This window comes from Danio rerio, chromosome 10 (genome assembly GCF_052040795.2).
Source record: "Danio rerio strain M-AB ecotype USA chromosome 10, GRCz13ab, whole genome shotgun sequence".
Taxonomy (NCBI): domain Eukaryota; kingdom Metazoa; phylum Chordata; class Actinopteri; order Cypriniformes; family Danionidae; genus Danio; species Danio rerio.
The window spans coordinates 48,047,225-48,071,284 of NC_141030.1; the positions used below are offsets into that span (position 1 = coordinate 48,047,225).

Consider the following 24,060-nt stretch of genomic DNA (forward strand, 5'->3'; position numbering starts at 1 on the left):
ACTGCTCTAAGCGTGTATTTTTCATGCAATGTTTGATACCGCATGGCGAATGAGAGAAAAAAAACCTCTGCATTTCCCGGAAACTTAGATGCATACGGCAGGTAGCGTCAGAAAGCCGCGTGTGTTATTCCGGTCACAAAATGCGGTGAAAATCCTACAAGAGGTTAAAGTTTGGTTGTGGTGCTAACTTGTTTACACTCGGTGCAATAGTTTTTTTGATACGAATAAAATACGAACTGAATAAACAAAGAGCACTGGTCGCTCACTTACCAAATCTGTAGAGATAGGACAATCACCAGCAACTAGAGCCGCGTCTTTATTAAGAGGAGACTACAAGCGAATCCGGATCTCAGCGTTTGCAGATGAGAACAGCTCTCAGGTAAACAATAATCCTCCTTAGACACGTAAGTTATTGTTGTGGAGCGTCGCGTACACTGTTAATCCACACGTGACTCCAGCTGAGCTCTCACAGAGAGAAAATGAAAACAAAACTGAACTGCAGCAAACTATAAAAGCAACACTTCACGCTTGTTTTGCCAACACAACGTGGCGTCTCTGTCTTCTAAACACTGTGACAGTAATGAATATTAATGAAGTAGCACAATAGAGCGCGCTGATTGGTTTGAACCAAGCTTTACTCATGCATTAATGCATCACACTGTAAGACGTAATAAGACACACTCTGGCACAGGCGTCCAGTCTGCACGCTGGAATACACGCTATTATCTCATGACCGTGACGCAGCTTCAAAAATTAGTTTCAAACCGGAAGTACAAATTTGCTTGAAATAACGCAAAAACAACCAATTTACACTTTTTAGTGAAATATAGGTGTCCTAATAGTGTTTTTAGCAGTGTGGGACACATATACCACTGTCAACAGCTCAAACACATGTGTTCTGGTGTTTCGTGACCCTTTAAGGGTGCTTTCACACCTACACTTTTGTTTGGGAACCTGTCTCGTTTATCCAGTTAGCGCGGTTACTGTGGCATATGTGAAACCACCAATCGCTCTCGGACCCGTGCCAAATCAATCGCTCCGAGATCGCTTGAATGAGGTGGTCTCGGCTCGATTGAAACAAACTCTAGAGCTGATCGGTTACAGTGAGAAAGCGATCCGATCCGAGCACGGTTATATCACAGTGTTTTATGGATATGGCATACGGCTATATGAAGAGAGAATTATGAGTAGATTTGCGATTTCTATAAAAACTATATGTGCGAGCAGGTGGATGATTAGTATGAACCCGCTGATTCGGGTGTCATTTCAGCTGATCCGCACATCTTTAGCCCTGACTCATGGCTGAGAACTAGGTGTATTAAGTGTAACCTCCCTGACTTATCATCTCTCCTTTCTGCTTCACAAAAATCTATTAGGAACAATGCAGAAGGAAGATCACCATCATATTATTTCAACTTTGTTTGGTCGACTTGCAAAACTCAGTGCGTGCAGACACCTCAGCGTTACGTCGGGTTCACAACATTTATTTTTTCAGTGTGCATTTTCACAACTGGACCGGGAGCATGCTTGGTTTTCTTTTTAAATAAGCTGCATTGCTTTTATCAGCGTTGGTTCGCTTGCACATAGAGAATAACATCTTTATTCTGGGATTACCACTCTTAATAAATACACTTGAATGTAAAGTAAATCATATCTCAAAGCATTTACTGGGGCACTGGCGATTTTTACTGGGGCACGTGTCTCAGTAAATGGGGTCTAGCGACGCCCCTGCTTATTAGAAACTAAATTTTAATTCAATTTTAAAGATGTAATTAATTAGTAACTTATCCAACACTGCAGACAGTAGAGTGTGTGTTTTCTCCTCGATAGTTTCCAGGTTGTCTGTGTTTGACCTGACCGAGTTTTGTTCTGCTCGGCCAGAATAACACAGTCGGCGTGTTCTTTTAAAGAGCGTGGGATTGTGTCTGAGATAATCACGCTAATCCTGTTTTGTGCCCTTCAGATTAAAGAGTACGAGAAGTTGGACTCAGAAGAGGAGAGGCTAACTCGCAGTCGACAGATTTATGACGTCTACATAATGAAGGAGCTGCTTTCATGTTCACATGTAAGAAAAACAGGCCACAGTTTGCACCATCTCTAGCACTTTTCTATATAATACACACACACACACACACACAGCATAATGATATTGAAGTTCTTTATGATGGTAATTCCTAGTATGATGCATTTCTGCTTTTCTAACGCTGGAGGGATGATGGTTTATATTGTGCACTGGAGATCCAGAGACTCCATTCAGATGTTTTCTGTTGAGTGCCATTAGCCTCCGTCAGTCTCCAGTCATAGTTTTTTAGAAACAGGAAGCCCGAATGCACCAACACAATGGCCTACAGGACACTCCAGGCCGCTGCCGCCTTTGTCACAGTGTTGCTGTTGTGATAGCCATGAACGCTGAGCAGGTTCATGTCCATGCCTGACGTTTATCCAGAGGAAACTGTTCATGTTGTTTTAGTGTTTTGACCTCTCTTATCACAAATGTCCCTTAATCCACCTTCCTTTCTCACAGCCCTTCTCCAAGAAAGCCGTCGACCATGTCCAGACTCACCTAGCAAAGAAACAAGTTCCTCCAAATCTCTTTCAGGTGAGACCCCCTACACCACAGTAAATCCAACCTGCTTATCTGAGTGCACGTTGGCTTTTGTTGTCGAGTGTTTGGTTAGTTGGACCGAAAACAGATCCTGACGCATTTGTTTGCTCTCTTTCCAGCCATATATTGTTGAAATCTGTGACAGTCTTCGAGGGAATATCTTTCAGAAGTTCATTGAAAGGTGACATGACTGGCCTCTAATATATTTAATAAATAAATATGAATTATAAACGTACCTAATTACCAGGGAAAGTAGCTATTACTTTACTTTAAACAAATCTAATTTCTTAAATAACTGTAAAATAAATATAAACACGTCGTACAGTATCTTAATGTTATTGTGGGATAATGTGAGAGACGACGGCAGCATGTCTTCATCTATATATTTAGATATTATTCTGTTTAATTCTGTCTTAGTAATAAGTGTTTGCTGTGGAGAAGAAGGAAGTTTTATTTGCTTTAATGTCAGGGTTTCATCTCCTCCTGTGGTAGCAGAGCTCACGTTATTACCTGCGTAGCCACTGATGTTGTGGCGGAATGATGACGTGAGGCACTTCATTAGAGTAGAATTACTCGTCAGCAACGCAGAGAGACTCTCTTTTTATTTATTTATTTATTTATTTTTTCTCTCCTGGGCATAAGTTGTATGATACATAAACATTCCTGCCTTTCACCTCATTGAGAGTAAAGGAGTGCTTATATTTCCAGTTTGCAAACCCTAGCCTTGAACTTGCATTTGCCGTCGTTCTGACTCTCAGTCGTTGATGTGTGTGCGCCGCTGACTGTGCATGAACAGCCACACTACTCGCCTCTGATTGGCAAACGATAATCATCATCATCATCATCATCATCATCACTGGTTGGTTATGTGTCCTGCCCCAGCCCTGAACACACACACACGCACACACACACACTTGCACCCCAGAGAAAGAGAGGTCCTGAAAGGCTGAAAGAGATGCCACTCGCATGAAAACATCTTCAGTGTTCTCAGTTATAGTATCGCGCATTTTTTATTGTCGGTAACGTTGTTGTAGCAGGAGAAACAGTAACTCATTTAATTACTCGTTACTGAAAACTGTTAGCAATGCTGTTTATTTATAGCTCTGCTATTCCAATTACTGGTTGTTGAGTACTGCAATAACGATATTACTCGTGATATAATATAATATCATTTTTTTAGCAATTCAAAAAATTATTTATATAATGATTTAAATAAAAATCTAAACTTATTATGAAATCAAATTCAGGCAAAAATACTTAAAAAAAATACTTTAGAGCACTTTAAATGACTGAATTCTATGGGCGAGTCTTGCATAAAGCAGAACAGCACCTACTGGGAGGCGGGGTTAAAGATAATGGCCCCATCTGATTGGTCGAATTTGATTAAACAAATTATGCAAGCAACATAATACTACCTGGCAGATAAAATTGTTTTATTCAAAACATTTTTCTGCAATGCAGATATTGTGTGTATTGTGTGTTAAAAAATATGCTTTTATTTTGGATGCTGCACAAAATACCAACACAACATATTATCATCGTGATAATACGTTGTGCTGGTATTTTGTGCAGCCCTAAATTAATTGCATACAAAATAAAAGTATATTTTCATAATATGTACACATACACACATATATACTTAAAATATACCAGGCAAACACATTTACATATATAGTTAAAGTTAGTGTGAGTATGTGTATGTGTGTGTGTGTATATATATATATATATATATATGTATGTGTGTGTGTGTGTGTGTATATATATATAAATATATATATATATATATATATATATATATATATATATATAATAACTATATAGTTAGTATATTATTACATATATAGTTATAGGATATGTTGCATTTAAATCCATATTTTATAGATAAATGTAAAAATAAATCCTCATGTATTTACATACCTGTGTGCTGATATACACATATTAGATGTAAACAGTACACACATGTAGATAAAACTTTTATTTTGCATGCATACAGTCGTTTCACCACACTAATTTGTTTCTTGAGAACGATTTGATCATCTAAAAGTCTTTTGCTTTGCTGTGTAGTGACAAGTTTACACGTTTCTGCCAGTGGAAGAATGTAGAGCTCAACATCCATGTGAGTTTGCATGTTTATTCACTTGTACACTTTCTGTTTACATCCATAAGTCTGGTTTTCTCTGATATTCTCCTGATTTTGCTTGCAGTTGACTATGAATGACTTCAGCGTGCACCGCATCATCGGCAGAGGAGGCTTTGGAGAGGTTTATGGATGCAGAAAGGCAGACACGGGGAAGATGTAAGTGCTTTCCTGACATTTAAACCCTGAATAAGCTCATTTTGAGGTTGTTTAAAAGCACCTGCTCATTAACGCTCGTGTCTCAGGTATGCTATGAAGTGTCTGGATAAAAAGCGTATCAAAATGAAGCAGGGAGAAACTCTGGCGCTTAATGAGAGAATCATGCTGTCGCTGGTCAGCACCGGGGTGAGTGACACTATATAAATAAACATTTTAATTTTTTATATCCGGAAGATTCAGAGTCAAAATCCTGTCGAATATGTGATGATTCAAATCAGTTTGCATGTTAAATGAAGAAAACAAAACATAACATGCAACGTCAACCGCCCCAATATCCACTGAAGAATGTGTACAATGAGTATTACGGCTGCACGATGCTGGAAAAATATGTGACAATGCAATATTGTTGATGAGTATAACCAAATTTCTTAGAATATAACATTTCCCTTGAAAAGCACAATTTTTATTAGCTGTTTTAAAATCATTTTTTATGTTCTGATATTAAATTAAGCAAGTAATTGTCTCAGTCTCAGACAAAAAAAAAACGGTGCTAACATCTTTGTCTTTGATACACCATGAATGAGTGAAAACCACAGCAGATATTCTGACTCTGTGGTTAATTTCTTCTCTCGTCTCGACTCCACCCATTAGTGTTTATCTAGAGCTCTGGGTTCACCATATAGCCAATAGCAGAACAGCAGCTACTGGGGAGGCGGGCTTAAGATAGTAAGGCCCCATCTGATTGGTCAAATTTAGATAAACAACCAAAGCATAAGATTAATGTAACTGATCACACGTCACATACGTATGTTGCATATACTATTATTGCAATAACAATAATTTTGCGATATATTATGGATGGATTAATTTTTTTTTTTTATCCGTGTTGAATTTATTGAGAGTTTGTCTGTTAGGTTTCCCTCCATTGCTTGAAAATGGAAATGTCCAACTATTGCTCTGCACTTTGCTATTTAATATTTTACTATTTTCTTCTTTGTTTAAAAAAAAAGGTGTGATTTCAAGATAATGACTATTCTGATTTACTGGTCAAAATAACACATCACACATTCTCATAAAATGCTGATTGAGTATGCAGATAAATGAAATAAAAAAATGTTCAAACCAAATCTACGCCCTTGATCATGGTACATGTTTTGAACAGCATGGACTGTTGTGTTTACTGCAAGCTTGCTTAAAAGAATGATTCATGTGTCAATAATTCACATACTCTCACTGGCCACTTTATTAGGAACACCTAACTAGTACCGGGTTGGACCCCTCTCGCCTTCAGTACTGTATTAATTGTTAATAGCAAAGACTCAACAAGCTACTGGAAATATTCCTCAGAGATTTTGCTCCATATTGTCATGATAGCATCACACAGTTGCTGCAGATTTGTCGGCTGCACATCCATGATGCCAATCTCCCGTTCCACCACATCCCAAAGCTCCTTTTTTGGATTGAGCTCTGGTGACTGTGAAGGCCATTTGAGTACAGTGAACTCATTGTCATGTTCAAGAAACCAGTCTGAGATGATTGAGCTTTATGACATGCTGCGTTATCCTGCTGGAAGTAGCCATCAGAAGATGGAGACACTGTGCTCATAAAGGGATGGACATGGTCAGCAGCAATACTCAGGTAGGCTGGTACTCAGGTAGACAGACTCTTGACTAGAAAACTGTTGCTTGAAACGTAACTAGTGAGAATAAGGGTTTCTGCACATAATTATATGTTAACTAGAAACAACTGTTTAGCAAGTTACAGGAAATTGAAAGTGTAACAGGAACCCTGATGATTCCAGGTTTTTATTAGTATAGGGTTTTTTTTTTTAGTTTATTAATTATTTTATTTTATGAACATGATTGCTTTTTAAATGAATTTATTTTAATTGAAATGTTTATTTTTTATTCAAAAGTACTTTATTTAATATTTAATTTAAATATTTATTTTTTGTTTTATTCAAAGTTATTTTAGGTTATATTCAATTTAAATATTTATTTTAAACAATCAATAAACAATACTCAGCAGCAATACTCAGGTAGGCTGTGGCGTTGATGCTCAATTGGTACTAATGGACCCAAAGAAAATCTCCCCCACACCATTACACCACCACCACCAGCCTGAACCGCTGATACAAGGCAGGATGATCCATGCTTTCATGTTGTTGAGGCCAAATTCTGACCCGACCATCCGAATGTGTCAGCAGAAATGGAGACTCATCAGAGCAGCAATGTTTCTCCAATCTTCTATTGTCCAGTTTTGGTGAGTCTGTGTGAATTGTAGCCTCAGTTTCCTGTTCTTAGCTGACAGGAGCGGCACCCGGTGTGCTCTTCTGCTGCTGTAGCCCATCCGCCTCAAGGTTGGACGTGTTGTGTGTTCAGAGATGCTCTTCTGCAGAGCTCGGTTGTATCGAGTGCTTATTTGAGTTACTGTTGCCTTTCTATCAGCTGGAACCAGTCTGGCCATTCTCCTCTGACCTCTGGCCTCATCAACAAGGCATTTGCGCCCACAGAACTGCCGCTCACTGGATATTTCCTCTTTATTCTCTGTAAACCCTAGAGATGGTTGTGTGTGAAAATCCCAGTAGATCAGCAGTTTCTGAAATACTCAGACCAGCCTGTCTGACAGCATTAAGCATGCCACAAAAGTAACTTAAATCTCCTTTCTTTTCCATTCTGATGCTCAGCTTGCACTGCAGCAGATCACCTTGATCATGTCTACATCCCTCAATGCATTGGGCTGCTTCCATGTGATTGGCTGATTAGAAATTTGCATTAACGAGCAGTTAGACAGGTGTACCTAATAAAGTGGCCAGTAAGTGTCTGACTTTTTTTCCTGTCCAAGTAACACAGTCAGAGTAGTTTTGCATTACTTATTACTTTAAAAAGTATTAATATTATTAGGGGACTCTGCTCATCAGCGTGTTTTGTTTCACACTCTCACTTGCTTTACTCTGTCTCTGCAGGACTGCCCGTTCATAGTGTGTATGACATATGCCTTCCACACCCCTGATAAACTGTGCTTCATCCTGGACCTGATGAACGGTAAGAGCACACATCATATCTTACTCATAGAAGTGTTAACACACTGTCCAAACCACATGCAACATCCAATAAAAGCAATGTTTTCCAGTTTAATCAGAGTTTTGGTTTTAAACATGCTGCAAATACTTGCTGATTTACACACAGATAGTCACCGCTGAACAACAGCATAAACTACCATGACAATAAGCACCTCATGTATTGATTATGTGCTTTGTTCAGTGTTAAATGAGTTTAAACACCATGTAATGTGACCTTTTTAAAAGGGGAAGCAGATAGTTCACCTCAGATCTTGAAATAAATTAACTAGCTAGCATCTCGTTAACACATGAATGCTAGAACTCCAAAAAACATCTCCGTCTCAATTGGAGGTATTACTAAAGTTAAAAAACACCAATGTGATCAATAAATTCATTTTAATAGGCTAAACCTTTATTTTATTTTCAGTTTTCTAATGTTTGTTGTTTGCTATTAATTCAAGCCTGCCTTAAATGCTTTTGCGCCCTGCACTTTAGACTCTGCACCCATAGATATATATACACTAGATGTCGCCTGGCCTATTGTTGTCTATTGGACGGAATGCGTCAATAGCGCCGCCATCTTGGTACAGGGTAGCGCTCCTTTAAAATGAATGCGGGACCAAGGTACAGTGGAGGACTGTGGCCATTCAATGCCAGAGATATACACATATACACATATATCTATGATCGGGAGTTTTCCTGGATGTTAGTATGTAATTTTTTTTTCTAATTACGAATATTATAATTTTACATCACTTTACATGATGGATCAGTGACCGCACGGGCATTCCTGACTAAAAGCTTGTGTTTGTGTGTACAGAAATGTACTATCCACCCTCCCTGTTAAATTTGATCTGATCATGTCCTGAAACACAGCTCCTCTCCTGCTTTCACTGCTCATACTGACGGAGGGAGCGATTCGTTTGTGAATGAATCCCCCGAACGACTCTTTCACTAACGTTAGCCAACAATAATACAAGTTTCTGGCAGCGCAGCATCTCGTTGTCATATTTTTCCTGCATTGTTTGCTGATTTTATTCAACAAAACTAGCATAAGCCGAGTGTTTAGTGTGAGTTGGAGCTGCTTTGCCGTATGGTGAATGCAGTAAGTGACTGTTATCATCAATAACGTTACCTGATTAGCACAACAGTTCAGAACATACAAAAATAGAAAAAAAAACTTAATCTTACCTATGAAATGTTCTGCCTTTGTGTTTTGTTTTCTTTGTTTGCTCGTTACTACACATGTAGACAGCGCTAAAGTCCCGCATCTTCACGTAGTAACACTGTCTTGACTAGTGCGGTTGAAGGACATTTGTCCTGGGAGCACTGTACCAATGTGGCGGCGCTATTGACGCATGCTCAGGGTCCCTATGCGATATCTAGTGTATATATCTATGCTCTGCACCTAGATTGATAAAATGATTTCCATGATGTTAGTTATGAAAGGCATAATTCTGTGACATTTTAGATCTAATACAAATGTGTGACTTGCTAAAAATATATTTATATATATATATATATAGTTGGACTTTCGGGAGAAAAGGTCTTTAAATGCAGCAATTAAGTCAGTCTGCAGCCCTGCTTTTAGTGTTATTTGGAGTGACCGGTAGCCTGCTTTACATGATTTCTGCTTGAAGTTATGAAATGAGACTTGCATACCAATGCATTTCTCACACAGTGGGATTTACAGGGCACTTTCCAGGAAATACAGGAGTTTAATAGCGAAAGGCAGAGCTTAAAAAAACAAACAAGACTTAAAAAATAAAAAAGCAGTCTGTGCTATTGGCTCATAATGATTTAATTCTGCTTACTTATGTTTGTTTATACGCATTTCTAAATGATATTTCGTGTCCTGTTTGAGTTTTAGTCTTCTCTACAGCACTTTGGGTGTCTTTATAAATACACTTTGATTGACTGATTCATTGATTTGAAGTAATTTCTGTATTTATGTGCTGAGTCTATTCGTGTACTCTTGAAATCTTGACGGATTGACGTGCACGGCACCCGCTGGGAGATTGTGAAAACACTTTTAGCTCTTTTATTTTAACCTTCCTCTTTAAGTTAATGTCAGTCCACGCAGGGGGTGGAGCTTCCTCTTTTGACACGCCCACGCTTCCTGTATCTGCTCTACAGCATGAGCCACTTCTCTGAATGTGCTTCTGGATTAAAGAAACATCCCATTTAGTGGAATTAAACTCTGCTGAAGACGCTAATAAGCCTTTTACAAATTAGACGATGCAGATTTTCCTAGAAGTCTCAGATGTGGGCAAAGTTACAGTGGTTGCTTGAGAGACATCTCTACATCACTCTTGACTAGAAAACTTTTGCTTGAAACGTAACTAGTGAGAATAAGGGTTTCTGCACATAATTATATGTTAACTAGAAACAACTGTTTAGCAAGTTACAGAAAGTTGAAAATGTAACAGGAACCCTGATGATTCCAGGGTTTTATTAATATAAGGGTTTATTTTTTTGGATAATTATTTTATTTTATGAACATAATTGCCTTTTAAATGATTTTATTTTAATCGAAATGTAAATTTTTTATTCAAAAGTACTTTATTTAATATTTAATTTAAACATTTATTTTTTTATTTTATTCAAAGCTATTTTAGGTTATATTTAAATGTTATTTTTATATTTTATTTAAAATTTATTTAGGTTATGTTTAATTTAAATAGAAATTTTTTATGTTATTCAAAATTATTTAGATTTTATTTCATTAATTTTTATTTTATTTTATTTAAAATAAATTTAGTTTATATTTAATTCAAATATTCTTTTTTATTTATTTCAAAATTAATTTACGTTTTATTTCATTTAAATATTTATTTTTTAATTTATTCAATATTCTTATAAGATATATTTCATTTAAATGTTATTATTTTATTCTGAATTATTTAGATTATATTTCATTTAAATATGTTTTTATTATTTTATTTTGAAATATTTACATTATTTCGTTTAATTGTATATTTTTATTTTAATTAAAATTTATTTAAGTTATTTCATTCAAATAATCATTTTTTACTCTAAATTAATTTTGGTTATGTTTAATTTTAATATATATTTTGATTTTGTTCAAAATTATTTTATTTTATATTTAATTTAAATGTTTTTTATTTAAAATATATTTTTTTATTAATTTAATTATTCATTTTTATTTTATTCAAAATTATTTAAGTTTACATTTAACTCGGATTATTTACTTTTAAATAATTTTATTACTTTTATTTATAAATAATTTTTAAAAATTTACTTTTTTAATTTTTTCAATTTTATTATTTTGTTAATAATCATTATTTAACAAAAAAAAACCTAATTTTTTTTTAACCAACTATAAAACTGAAGTTATTAATTGTTGATTGATATAATTTTTTGTTCTCTTAAATTTTAAAATGTTTCTGATTGTTGTTTCAGAAATGTGTTTATTCATTTGTTAAATTATTTCATTTATTTATAATATTATGTTTAATATTAAATATTTTTTAAGCTTTACTAAACAAAGCATCTTTAGTTTTACTTTTTTTAAACTGCTATAAAACTAAAGTCAATTATTTGGTTACGTGTTATTCAATCATCTCTTCTTGAATGTCTCTCAAACACAAATGTCTAACAAGTTTCAGTAAATTTTGTAAAAAAAAAAAAAAAAGAGATTTGAATGAAAATAATCAGTGATCCTGCTGAATTAAAAATTATTTATTTAATTCATTATTTAAAGAATTAAAAAATGTATTATTAGTAAAAAAAAAAATTTATATATCTTTTTGTCTATTTAATTTTTCCTTTATTAAATTTAGTTTTATTATTTATTTAATTTTATAATTTTTTATATATAATTAAATTATTTATTTTTTAATAACTAACTCTAAAACATCAACAACAACCTTTAATTAAGTTTTCCAAAGTCTTTAAATCTTTAATTAAGTCTTTAAATAGTTTACATTTGCCTTTACTTTCTATAGCATAACTTTTATTTCTCTGAATATAGATTTATATTGTTGTTATTATTATTATTTTGTCATTGTTCCTATTATTTTTTGGGTCACAAGAGGTTGTGTAAGCATTTTACCGCATATCATGCTGTGCATGACTACAGAATTAAACATTTATTTAAACACCCATAAAACTGAAGTAAATGAATGGCTTACATTTTAATTTATCAAATGCACTGATCTTCTTAAACTTGTTGTTAAACGCTCTGCACATGTCCTCCATCATCTTCAGGTGGAGACCTCCACTATCACCTGTCTCAGCACGGCGTCTTCAGCGAGAAGGACATGCGCTTTTATGCAGCGGAGATCATTCTGGGCCTCGAACACATGCACAACCGCTTCGTCGTCTACAGAGACCTCAAGGTAAGTTCAACACCATCCGCACGCTCTCTTTGATCTTCACACCAGGCTTTACTTCATATCCACAGAGAAGAAAGATCTCCAAAGATGCCTTATAAAGACGCAAGGACATCTTTTGACACTAATGAAGACCGCAGAAGTCAATGTTTTATTTGCATCATTTAGCCTGACATTTTTACTGCTCCAAAATATTATAAATGCTTCTTATATTATGTTCAATAGGGAAAATAGTTGTTGTTTTTTAGCCAGACATTCAAAAAGAGCACATTTTAGAGCAGTTATCACAACACTGTAATGTTTATATCAAAGATTACCATACTGTTTAAACCTTTTACCTAGTTATTACTTAGAAAACCTGAGCAAATGAAGTGTTCTGCGGGAGTTTGTGTATTCAGTAAGGTGAGCTTGCATCTGTTCTGCGTCGCCGTGATCTTTTATTGCGTTTGGCTTCGCTGTCTGTCCTGTTTATTGTCTCTAAACGGAAAAGTGCGTCATTTGACGGAGCGAGTCCAGGTGAACCCAAACGTGGAGTTTTGATGAGCGCTAATATCACGTAATTCAGTGTGCGAGCAGCAGGAGTGTGTGCGGTTATGCAATGGCTGTGAATTCTGCCATTTGAAGTGAGATGTTTGCCAGATTGCTGAAGATATGCAGGATCTTCTCTGCTGCGAGATGCACATGCGAACGCTGCTGGTTTTCCACTGTTTGAGAAACGATCAGGCTTGCTTGTTTTGTGCTTGCGCTGAGAGTCGTTTCTGAAGATCTCCACACATGAGGATTGCAGTTTAATGCGTCTCGTGTAGTTCAGACATTGCTTTTGTCACCGCTTACAGCTTGACATGGTGTTTCCGACCCGTCTGCTGCTGTGTTTTGCTCAGACACAAGAGAGATTTTCAGAAACATGTGCACAAATCATTTTACTCATGAGAAATCTCATTGGTCCAAATTGTCATAGATCATATTAGAGAGATTGATATATATATATATATACACACACAGTTGACGTCAGAATTATTAGCCCCCCTGTTCATTTTTTTTCTCCAATTTCTCTTTAATGGAGAGCAGATTTCTATATTTCATTTCTAAATATAATAGTTTTAATAGGGTTAATATAATAGGGTTGTAAATAGTAAATAAAATTAGCCAAAATTAAGGCCATTAAAAAGTAAAAAAAAGTAATAGACGTCCTCTGACGAGGTATTAAATTTTCGAGCCCAGTTTTTTAGATAAACGTTTAATTTGTGTCAAGTGTAGGCCTTTATTTTAAATTTTGCATGGATTTATTTATAGATTGAGAATAGGACCTGAGCACTCTTGGAGTTCGCGCGTGCGCTAAAACAAACCGGCGGGTACCATATAGGTGAGCTCGCCTTTGATTCAGTAATTAAATTTAAACATGGGGAAATGCAGGCAAGGCAGTGGCGCAGTAGGTAGTACTGTCGCCTCACAGCAAGAAGGTCGCTGGTTCGAACCTCGGCTCAGTTGGCGTTTCTGTGTGGAGTTTGCATGTTCTCCCTGCCTTCGCGTGGGTTTCCTCCGGGTGCTCCGGTTTTCCCCCACAGTCCAAAGACATGCGGTACAGGTGAATTGGGTAGGCTAAATTGTCAGTAGTATGTTTCCCAGAGATGGGTTGCGGCTGGAAGGGCATCCGCTGCGTACAAAAACTTGCTGGATAAGTTGGTGGTTCATTCCGCTGTGGCAACCCCGGATTAATAAAGGGACTAAGCCGACAGGAAAATGAACGAATGGGGAAATGCAAGTTTTCGGACCTCAGGCTGGAGGAAGCAAGATTTAAAGACTGGCCTAGGCCTGTAGTTGGCAACAGCCGTGAGGATTATAGCCACGTCTGCAAGAAGACGGTTATATTGGCGCTATATTAGCTTATATCAATGAGCATGTCAATCCCTGAAGGCTTTCCGCTGTCAGATGACAGGGAGCTTGTGTGGGGAATGCGGGAAATGCAAACGAGGGAAGAGTGAGAACCGATGACAGCGATTACGTGTTGAATGTTGATCCGCCAGCCGAGAAGGTTCCCGAATCTCGATGCGTTATTCACTGCATGTTCAGCGCAAATGTCCGCTATAAGTGTAAGATCTAACACTGCACACATCACCGCCAAAGAAGCTCGCCTTTACTGAGTTTAAACTGAATCTGCAGCTCATAACAAACAGCGTTTTTGCGTCAGTGGTCATCACCAGAATTGTGTTGTGCCCTGGTCAGCTGACTCGCCTGCTTTTATTCCCACAAACACAGAAAACTGTAAATGAGCGCGTAACGAGACTGAGCATTTACAATGACACAAATCGAAACTAAAACTTATAAAGAGTGACAGAAGTGAGACTTTTCTTTCTTTTGTCTGTTCTTTCTTGAGATGTATGTTTAATCACTGATGACTGCTTTGAAGCTTTCAGCATTGAATTGAATGATTTATTATAATCTTTGGTTTGTTTTGTAGCAGAAATATTATTTATTAAATTGACCTTAACTTGAAATAAACATTTCTTACTGCAATGCTTCATTTTTGTTTGATGCAAACCATCAATTTATTTTTCATAATCTAACAACGGGACTTTATATAGCAGATAACGCACAATCAAGGCAGCATGATATTGAGAAATATAATTCGTTGTTAGTATTATTGTCATCATCATCATCATCATCATCATTAATATTCTATAATTATTATACCTTTGTTTTGCACAAATATTAATAAGTCAAGAAATTCTGTATATACCCTGTATATACCCATTCCTAATAACTGTTTTATTTTCTCTCATGATGACAGTTATATTAGTAATTAGTAGTATATTAATAATATTAGACTAGATATTCTTCAAGACACTTCTACACAGCTTAAACTGACATTTAAAGGCTTCACTAGCGTAATTAGTTTAACTAGGCAGGTTAGGGTAATTAGGCAAGTAATTGTATAACGATGGTTTGTTCTGTAGGCTATTAGAAAAATATAGCTTAAAGGGGTTATAATTTTGTCCCTAAAAAGGTGTTTAAGAAAATTAAAACTGCTTTTATTCTAGCCGAAATAAAACAAATAAGACTTTCACCAGAAGAACAAATATTATCAGACACACTGTGAAAGTTTCCTGAATCTGTCAAACAATTTGGAAAAGAAAAAAAAATAAATCAAAAGGGGGCGAATAATTCTGACTTGAACTGTATATACATACATGCATATCTTACTTTATTTATAGAACTTCTTGTGAAAACATAGCATTCAATAGTGTACAGCATGCATATTTGTTTTTGACTGTGATTGTTAGTGTTTATGCACAAGTTCTGTTGTGTTGTTAGGGGTGTAACGATACACTCAGCTCACGATACGATGTGTATCACGATATAATGTTCACGATTCGATATGTATCACGATATTTGGAATAAAAATTTAAAATTAAACTGAAATGCAAATTTTACCAAGTAAACTATTTTTTATGTATTTCTTTTTATTTCAACTTGATAAACTGAACCTTTTTAAGAAAATAAATTAAACAGGCCTGTCCCTGGAAAATAAAACAATTTAAAAACTTCTTAAAAATATTATTGAAATGACAGAGACAAAAATAAGGAACAATTTAAGTAAAGGTGCAAAAAAAAATAAGCTTTCTATTCAATTGAATTTAACAGTAAGAGCTTAAGGCTTTGCTTGGTCACTTGCGTTTTTTGTGTGTGCAAAAAAAAATCCACATTTCCAGGTATTTAATTCATATTTAATTAAATTCATTTAGAGATATCTCTAATTACAATTGTGACTAGTCAAAACTCATTTAGAGATATCTGCAAATATTTTTCAATGGAGGAATATGACTAGTCATAATATATTTGCAGATATCTCCAATCTGATGTCGTACTAGTACAATTGTAATTGCAGAAATCTCTAATTGTCATTCTGACTAGTCGAATTATAATTATGACTAGTCAAAATATAATTAGAGATATCTCTAAATATGGATAGTCAGAACAAAGGTTTAAATACTATAACGGCTTGCCATACGCGCGCGTCAATCATTGTCCGCCCTCTGTAGTAACAGCTCACGGTCAGCTCACGTCATGTGTAATTTTGCGGCAGGAACATTATATGAAGACAGAATGATATTTTAGGGTGAATTGTACCTTATAAATACAGTATGTGACTCTTTCAACACCATTAGGATGTATCCCTGTCGCTGTGCAAAGTATGTAAATCACTGTGAAGACTTTAAAACTTGGGATGTTTGACCCAGTATGCGTGTCAAAAAGTGGACGAGTCTAAAGCAATGACTGTACAACCGAAATGTTGCCAGACGTCTGATTTTGAGAGGATGGGCCATCCTCTATTTCAGCTCCACTCATCTTGGTCTGCTAACATTACTGCTGCTGCAATCTGAACTCACGTGCGACAGCAGGTGGAACGTAGCTCACGTGTAAACAGCTCAACTAATAAGAGAAAACGGACATCATATCGTAATCAAATCGTCATAACGCCACGATGCATATTGTGACATTTTTGCATCGCAATAAATCGTACAACGATAAATTGTTACACCCCTAGTTGTTGTTAATGTAGTGTTCTCCATTTAATCACAGTGATGCTGTGGTTGTAGATATCGTGCTCTGTTCTTTATCAAGCTCTTAAAAAGCAGGGTTTGGAGCGTGTGTCCTGATCTCTAGCTCTTTCTGTCTCTTCACAGCCTGCGAATATCCTCTTAGATGAGCACGGACACGTCCGCATCTCTGACCTGGGTCTGGCCTGTGATTTCTCCAAGAAGAAGCCTCACGCCAGCGTGTAAGTTCCTCCTCAAGTCCTCCTCTTTTATTCGTCTGCTGTTTGGGGAAGGTGTGGAGCTTCTGTTCTTCAGCGGCTCATATTCATGCAGAAACACAGGGAGTTATTTTTTTATTATAGAGAGTTCAACAGGCTGCATATGAACAGTCATACACATACTGTATATCAGTCTTAATAGTTTCAACTGATTTTCAGGATTCGTCTGAAGTAGACTTTTTATTCATTCATTAATTTATTTTGTTTTAAATATTAAGTTATTTATTTTATTTATTTGTTAGAGATATATTTATGTGTTTATTGTTAAGAGATGACCTGATTGTACATTGTCTTTCAAAAGACACCTAAGTCAGTATTTAATTATTTATTCATTTTTTTCATTTTTTTCTTTATTCATTTTTTTTGCTTTATTCATTTTTTTTCTTTATTCATTTTGTAATCTTTTATTTATTTATTTGTTATTTTTTTATTTAATCATTTATTTATTCATTTATTATCATTTTTAATTTATTCATTTATTTTTATTATCATTTTTTATTAATTAATTTATTCATTTTTAATTTATTTTACTTATTAATTTTGTAATTTTTTCATTTAGTCATTTTTATTCATTTTTATTCAATTATTTATTTATGTTTTTATTCAATCATACATTTATTTATTTATTTATTATTTTTTATTATTATTTTTATTGTTTAAAGATGACCTGATTGTACATTGTCTTTCAAAAGACACCTAAGTCAGCATTTAATTATTTATTCATTTTTTTCATTTTTTTTTCTTTATTCATTTTTTTTCTTTATTCATTTTTTATTATTTTATTTATTTATTTGTTATTTTTTTATTTAATCATTTATTTATTCATTTATTATTATTTTTAATTTATTCATTTTTTTTTATTATAATTTTTTTATTCATTAATTTATTAATTTTTAATTTATTTTACTTATTAATTTTGTAATTTTTTTCATTTAGTCATTTTTATTCATTTTTATTCAATTATTTATTCATGTTTTTATTCATTCATATATACATTTATTTATTTATTTATTTTTATTTTTATTACTATTTGTATTGTTTAGAGATGACCTGATTGTACATTGTCATTTAAAAGGCAACTAATTCAGCATTTATTTATTTTTATCACAGTGATGCTGTGTTTGAGCTGTTGTGTTTAGCGCTGGGCCTGCGGCATGTGTGTGTGTGTATACGTGTGTACGCTTTGACTGTAATCTGCTTTAATTGCTGTGTTTGCAGAGGGACTCATGGCTACATGGCACCTGAGGTTCTGCAGAAGGGAACGGCGTACGACAGCAGCGCCGACTGGTTCTCTCTGGGCTGCATGCTGTTCAAACTCCTGCGAGGGTAAGAGAGACACGCAGACGCTCATCAATTCTTCATCGCTCGCTTTCAGTCGCGCTCGGTGTTTGATGTTTTTGAGTGTACTGCTTAAATGTCAGGGGTTTGGAAGCAGGAGGCCACCGGCCAACATCATAGAGAAGAAAGACCACGGCAACCGTTGCTAGGTGGAGAGTGGGGGAAAACTACAGTTGAAGCCAGAATAATTCAGTCTCCTGTGAATTTTCAATTGTTTTTAGTTCAATTCATGTTTATTTTTTCTAGCACAGTGTAGATTGCGTCAAAGCAGCTGAACACAGAAGTTCTAGTAAATGGAAACTGTGTCAGTCCAGTTGAAGTTCAGTTCAGTTCAGTGTGGTTTAACTGCTCACTGCTGAAAGAACAAACACTGAAGAGCAAATCCATCCATGTGCAGCTCCACAAGTCCCAAACCAAGCGAGCCAGTGTCGACAGTGGAGGAACAAACTTCACCAATTGACCAAAGTGAAAGAATAAAAAACCTGAAGAGAAACCAGGCTCAGGTTGGCACGACCATTTCTCCCCTGGCTAAACGTCTTGTGCAGAGCTGCAGTGTAGGCGCTGGAGGCTGAAGAAGGCCGGAGGTCCATCGTGGCTTGTGTTCAGGCTGGCCCTTCAGGATCAATGCGGAGACTCGTCTGTCACTGGGGTCTTACATGGATCCGTCTCATGCTCTCCATTCTTCTATGACTGCCACAGCAGCTGCTCAGGATACGGCCTGGTCCAGGATTATGGAAACCTCAGGAATAATAAAACAGACCAACATAAGCGCAGATGCTGTTCAAATTATAATGTCTTTAGGGAAGTGTTCCCAGCTCCGGTTGCCCTGAATAATGCAGACTAACAATCCTTTTGAGGATTGGTATTTCAAAAGCATGTGTGTTTTATGTGTATGCTGCTGCGAAGAGATGTTTCGTTAATCTAGTTTTACACTGGCAGAGTGTGTCTGCTTCTCGATCTGTGCTAAGAAGGCTGTTCCAGAGTTTAGGTGCCAGATATGAGACAGATCTACCGCCTACAGTTGATGCTGATATTCGGGGAATAATAAATTGTCCGGAATCAGTTGAGCGTGGTGGACGTGAGCGGCTGTAATACACCAGGGCTCCCTCAAATACTGGGGAGCTCAGCCGTTCAGGGTTTTTTAGGTAGTCAATAATGTTTTTAAATTATAGGATATTTAACAGGGAGCCGATGCAGTGATGAAAGAGCTGGAGTAATATGATCATGTTTCTGCTCTAGAAAGCTCTCTAGCAGCTGCATTTTGCACCAGATGAAGTTTGTTAATTAAGCCAACAGAGCGACCGCCTAGTAACACATTACAATAATCTAATCAGCATGAATAAGCTTGTCCACATCAGACATTGATAGCATATGTTGAAGTTTTAAGATGAAACAATGCAGTTTTACAGATGCTTGAAATCTGGCCTTCAAATGACAGGCTGCTATCAAAAATCACCCCAAATTACTGACTGAAGATGAGGACTGAACTAAACCCGGCTTCACACCGCACGCAGCAGGACGTCAGAGCGAGGTGTAATGCCGAGTTCAGACTGCAGGATTTTCAAACTAGTCGTGTCACAGATGTTTTCACACTGCTTGACTATCTGGGCTGGCGTTTCATCGCTGCTTTGTTTACACTGCAAGATGGTTCGGCGACATAGACATTCACATTGCACAAAACACGTCGTATATCTTTTGTTATTAACTACATAATGAGAAAGAAGCCTTTAATGGGGTAGAACATGTACATGTTTGCTCACCTGGGTTTAAAGGGAATTAGCCATTTCTCCTCAACGTTGATAATAAACTAATTTCTTTCTGTATGAAACGTCAAACAGACACGGTTGCTCCTGAGTCCTGTCAAACCTCCACTAGTTTTTCCTCCATTTCGTGGGTCCACATAAACCGAAAAAGAGCGCTTTAACTTCTCCCCCAGCCTCCCGCTGGCCTGCAGCAGGCACACAACACACACACACACACACCAGTGAATACTGCTCTCTCATTGGCTGTAGGCGATGGCTGATGTTATTTTCAGTCAAAACTCATTTCACACGGCATGATTTGAATCGCCGACAGCTCCAGATATTCAGCACGCCAAATATCTCGCAGGCATTGGCGACTCATCTGCGATTCTCTCAGATCGTGTCTTTGATGGTTCATACTGTGTGATTGTCTCTCACGTGCACGAGCAGCGATTTGCCTGTGATTTCAGGCATTTGTCGGCGATTGCTCAAAACCTGTCGGCGAGCCAAAATCGGGGCTAAAATCATGCAGTCTGAACTAGGCATAAGCGTCACTGAAGCAGCAGTGCCGCGATCGTTTCGGCGCTGGGTCTATTTTTGCCGCGCTGCTCACGCTCAATTAAAGTGACAGTGCATTGATAATGACCAAAACACAGTGAATGACAGAAAAATGTAGCAATTTTACCCAATAAATGGGTTAATGATATCAACTGAAGTGTATATAGTCAATCAAATGAACTTAAACAATTAAAAACTGCAACATTTATTCAGGCCCGAACTACAAAACCAAATGTAAAACAATTTTAGTATCAGTTTTGCTGAAGTTGCACGCTGGTGTTGCAGGAGAGGGGAAATAGAATATGTACGGGAGTTGTAGTCCATAGCGAAGTGTGTTGTGGGTAGTGTAGTTCGACACGCATGCTGGATGATGTGAGCTCGCTGTGTGCTGTGCAGCTCAAGCAGAGGAAGAAAGTTTTATTCGGCTTTGATTTATGTTCAGTCAAGTTGCACTGTAAACCTGACAACACTAAAAGAAGGGCATGCATTAATTAGTTTAGTCCGTCTCATTCTTTGCACGAGCTGTTACTCTGCTGCTGGACATCACTGAAGCGGCGAAAGTAACACTAGTTTGATCATGTATAAATATCGTTATAACTATATTGTATTAGTATTATTATAACTAGGCCTAAAACATCCTGACAATCAAAAACCAAATGACATGATGTCACAGGCGATTGTCTTCTGAGTGCACCAGACATGAATGACGCTCCTCATAGAGCTTGAGAAGCAGACAGTACTGTATGATCTATAGACTTTCTTAAATAAAGACTTGCAGGTTAAAGAAACAGCATAGGAGGAGGTTGTTGCTGCTCACGCACTGCTTTTGCTTGCGGTATGAAACGGGCGTAAGAATTCATCAAGGTTTTTGGGTCCAATAAGCAAAACCTCAGTATTATCTAGAATTTAGTAATAAGTTATTAGTCATTTCATTTTAATATCATCTATACAATCTGTTAATTCCCAGATGATGTTTAACAGATTCAGAAATTTTTCACAGTATTTCTTCAAATATTTTTTCTTCTGGAGAAAGTCTTGTTTTGTTTCAGCTAGATTACAAGCAGTTTTTAATTGTTTAAAAGCCATTTAAGTTCAATATTATACGCCTCTACAGCAATATTAGTGTTGGATTGTCTCCAGAACAAACCACTGTTATACAATGACTTGCCTAATTACCCTAACTTTACCCTAATTACCCTAGTGAAGCCTTTAAATGTCACTTTAAGCTGAATACTAGTGTCTTGAAGAAGATCTAAGCTAATATTATGTGCTGTCATCATGGAAATATACATAACAAATCAGGAGGGTGAATAATTCTGACTTCAACTATGTTTAAAGGGGGTGGAGTCTGTCGTTCCATTGAGGTGTGTGTGTGTGTGTGTGTGTCACTTAGACTTCAAAGCGGGATAGAAGTGTGTCAGAGCAAGTATGAAAAGCTCTCTCTCTCTCTCTCTCTCTCTCTCTCTCTCTCTCTCTCTCTCTCTCTCTCTCTCTCTCTCTCCCCGTTTAACCCTTCTGTTGCCTTTAATTCTGTACACAGCGTTCATCCTGCGGGTCAAAATTGAGCCACCTTCACTAAACATCTAAAATAAAATAATCAATGTGGAATATTATAACCTTTATTTAATCAGGGAAGTCAATTGAGAAACAGTTCTCATTTACAATGATGACCTGGCCAAGAGGGAACATAAAAACTGATTAGAGTAGCTACGAAATGAAGAGCTAACTTCAACTAAAACTACTAGAGCGCAGATTTCGACGTGTTTTTGAATGTTAAGAAGTGACTGTAGATATAGTGGAGTTTTCCCCAATAAGAGTTTTGTAAATGAACAGAAACCAATGAGTTTGTCGACGTGATTTGAAGAGAAGGCCAATTCACTAAAGAATACAGTTGACCATGATGAGTATTAAATGCAAACCAGTATCAAAACCAATTGCAGCACGGTAAATAACTTCCAGTGTGTGATGGAGAGTTTTTGAAGCTTCAATATATTGAGTACATTTATTTCGTATAGCTCTAAAAGATCAGTCAGTCAGACATATTTTTAGAAGTCTTTGCTCTACGTCATAGAAGGTGTTTTTGGCGAATGATCTTTGCTAAATCGGTACTGAACCATGAGCTGAGACCATTTTTTACTCAACATTTTAAAAGTGGTATGTTTAAAACAGTCGTTCTACATGCACACACATATGCACACTGACTTTTACTCTCAGCCAGCCCGCCAGCATCAGCGCTTCCAGTCTTTCCATTATTAAAATGCCACGTTTAAGGTCTGATTTTTTTTTTTTTAAATCAGCAATCTTCACTGATGACAGAGTCATACCTGTCAAGATTGGGATGTGAGAATAAGGGATATGCCCACCATAATAAGGGACCCCCCCTTTCCTTCTTTAAAAAATCCCCAAATTACTAATATGTTCATTTAGAGCTGTTTTGTTGTAAATAAACAGATAAATGGCCAGAAATATGTTTTGTTATTATTATTTACAAAAGAAAAAATAAATATATACATTAGCAGGAAATACATTAGCAAACAGTTCAGCTTATTAAAATTAATAGCTAATGAAATAGAATTAAGCTATCAAATCTCATTAGCCGTTTCTCCACTGTATAACTTACACATTCTCATTAAAGAGCAATGAATGAATCTCTTATTTATTTAGATTTTTTTTTGTTTGATTACATTAAATAAGAGGTGTCACTTTAAAAATGCACAAATCTAACAATATAATGAAGGTTTTCGACTGCTTTGCTAACTTTTTATGCTCATTTAAGACTAAATTAGTTGTGTTTGAAAAAAAAAAAAAACACCAAAATCGACATCTTTATATATTATTATTATTATTAACTATGTGTATATGTCTGTTTAAACACGCACACAAAAGCCAGACTTCCAATCGGCTTCAAATTGCGTGTACAGAATCCGTTTGGGAAACAGAGTCTATCACTATGGAGCGCGTCAGCTGACAGCCACGCACTGCTATATGATATATATATATATATATATATATATATATATATATATATATATATATATATATATATATATGCTATAAGGATTGCATATGGAGCAGAGACGGCACCTGTAATGAAAAGGAAAGCGAATTGCGCCGTTTTTATATTTAGTTCAAAGTGTTTTCGTGCCTAAACAAAGTGAAAGCACAAAACAGAATCTCATTTAAGAGCAAGGGGCGGCCCCTAGTGGTTCGGCGGTATGGGTTGCATAAAGGGAGGCTCGACTCTTTAATGTTTCTTGCCACCCTTCAGAAAAAGACTGAAAATACGGGA

At 36.2% G+C, this 24,060-nt stretch overlaps 1 protein-coding gene across 9 annotated transcripts in view; it reads left to right on the forward strand.

The window, feature by feature from the left end:
* grk3 (G protein-coupled receptor kinase 3) overlaps positions 1-24,060 on the forward strand; it is a 146,470-nt gene that overhangs the window by 72,593 nt on the left and 49,817 nt on the right. For 8 of the 9 annotated variants that reach the window (XR_015500516.1, XR_015500517.1, XR_015500518.1 and 5 more), the window contains 10 exon segments: positions 1,964-2,065; positions 2,525-2,599; positions 2,725-2,786; positions 4,670-4,721; positions 4,810-4,901; positions 4,988-5,087; positions 7,867-7,945; positions 12,193-12,323; positions 17,003-17,097; positions 18,352-18,459. Coding sequence is in view for 2 of the 9 variants with exons in the window: in XM_087269696.1 (XP_087125822.1) it covers positions 1,964-2,065; positions 2,525-2,599; positions 2,725-2,786; positions 4,670-4,721; positions 4,810-4,901; positions 4,988-5,087; positions 7,867-7,945; positions 12,193-12,323; positions 17,003-17,097; positions 18,352-18,459 (896 nt within the window). In the remaining 7 variants the exon portion in view is untranslated. 9 annotated transcript variants of the gene reach the window in all.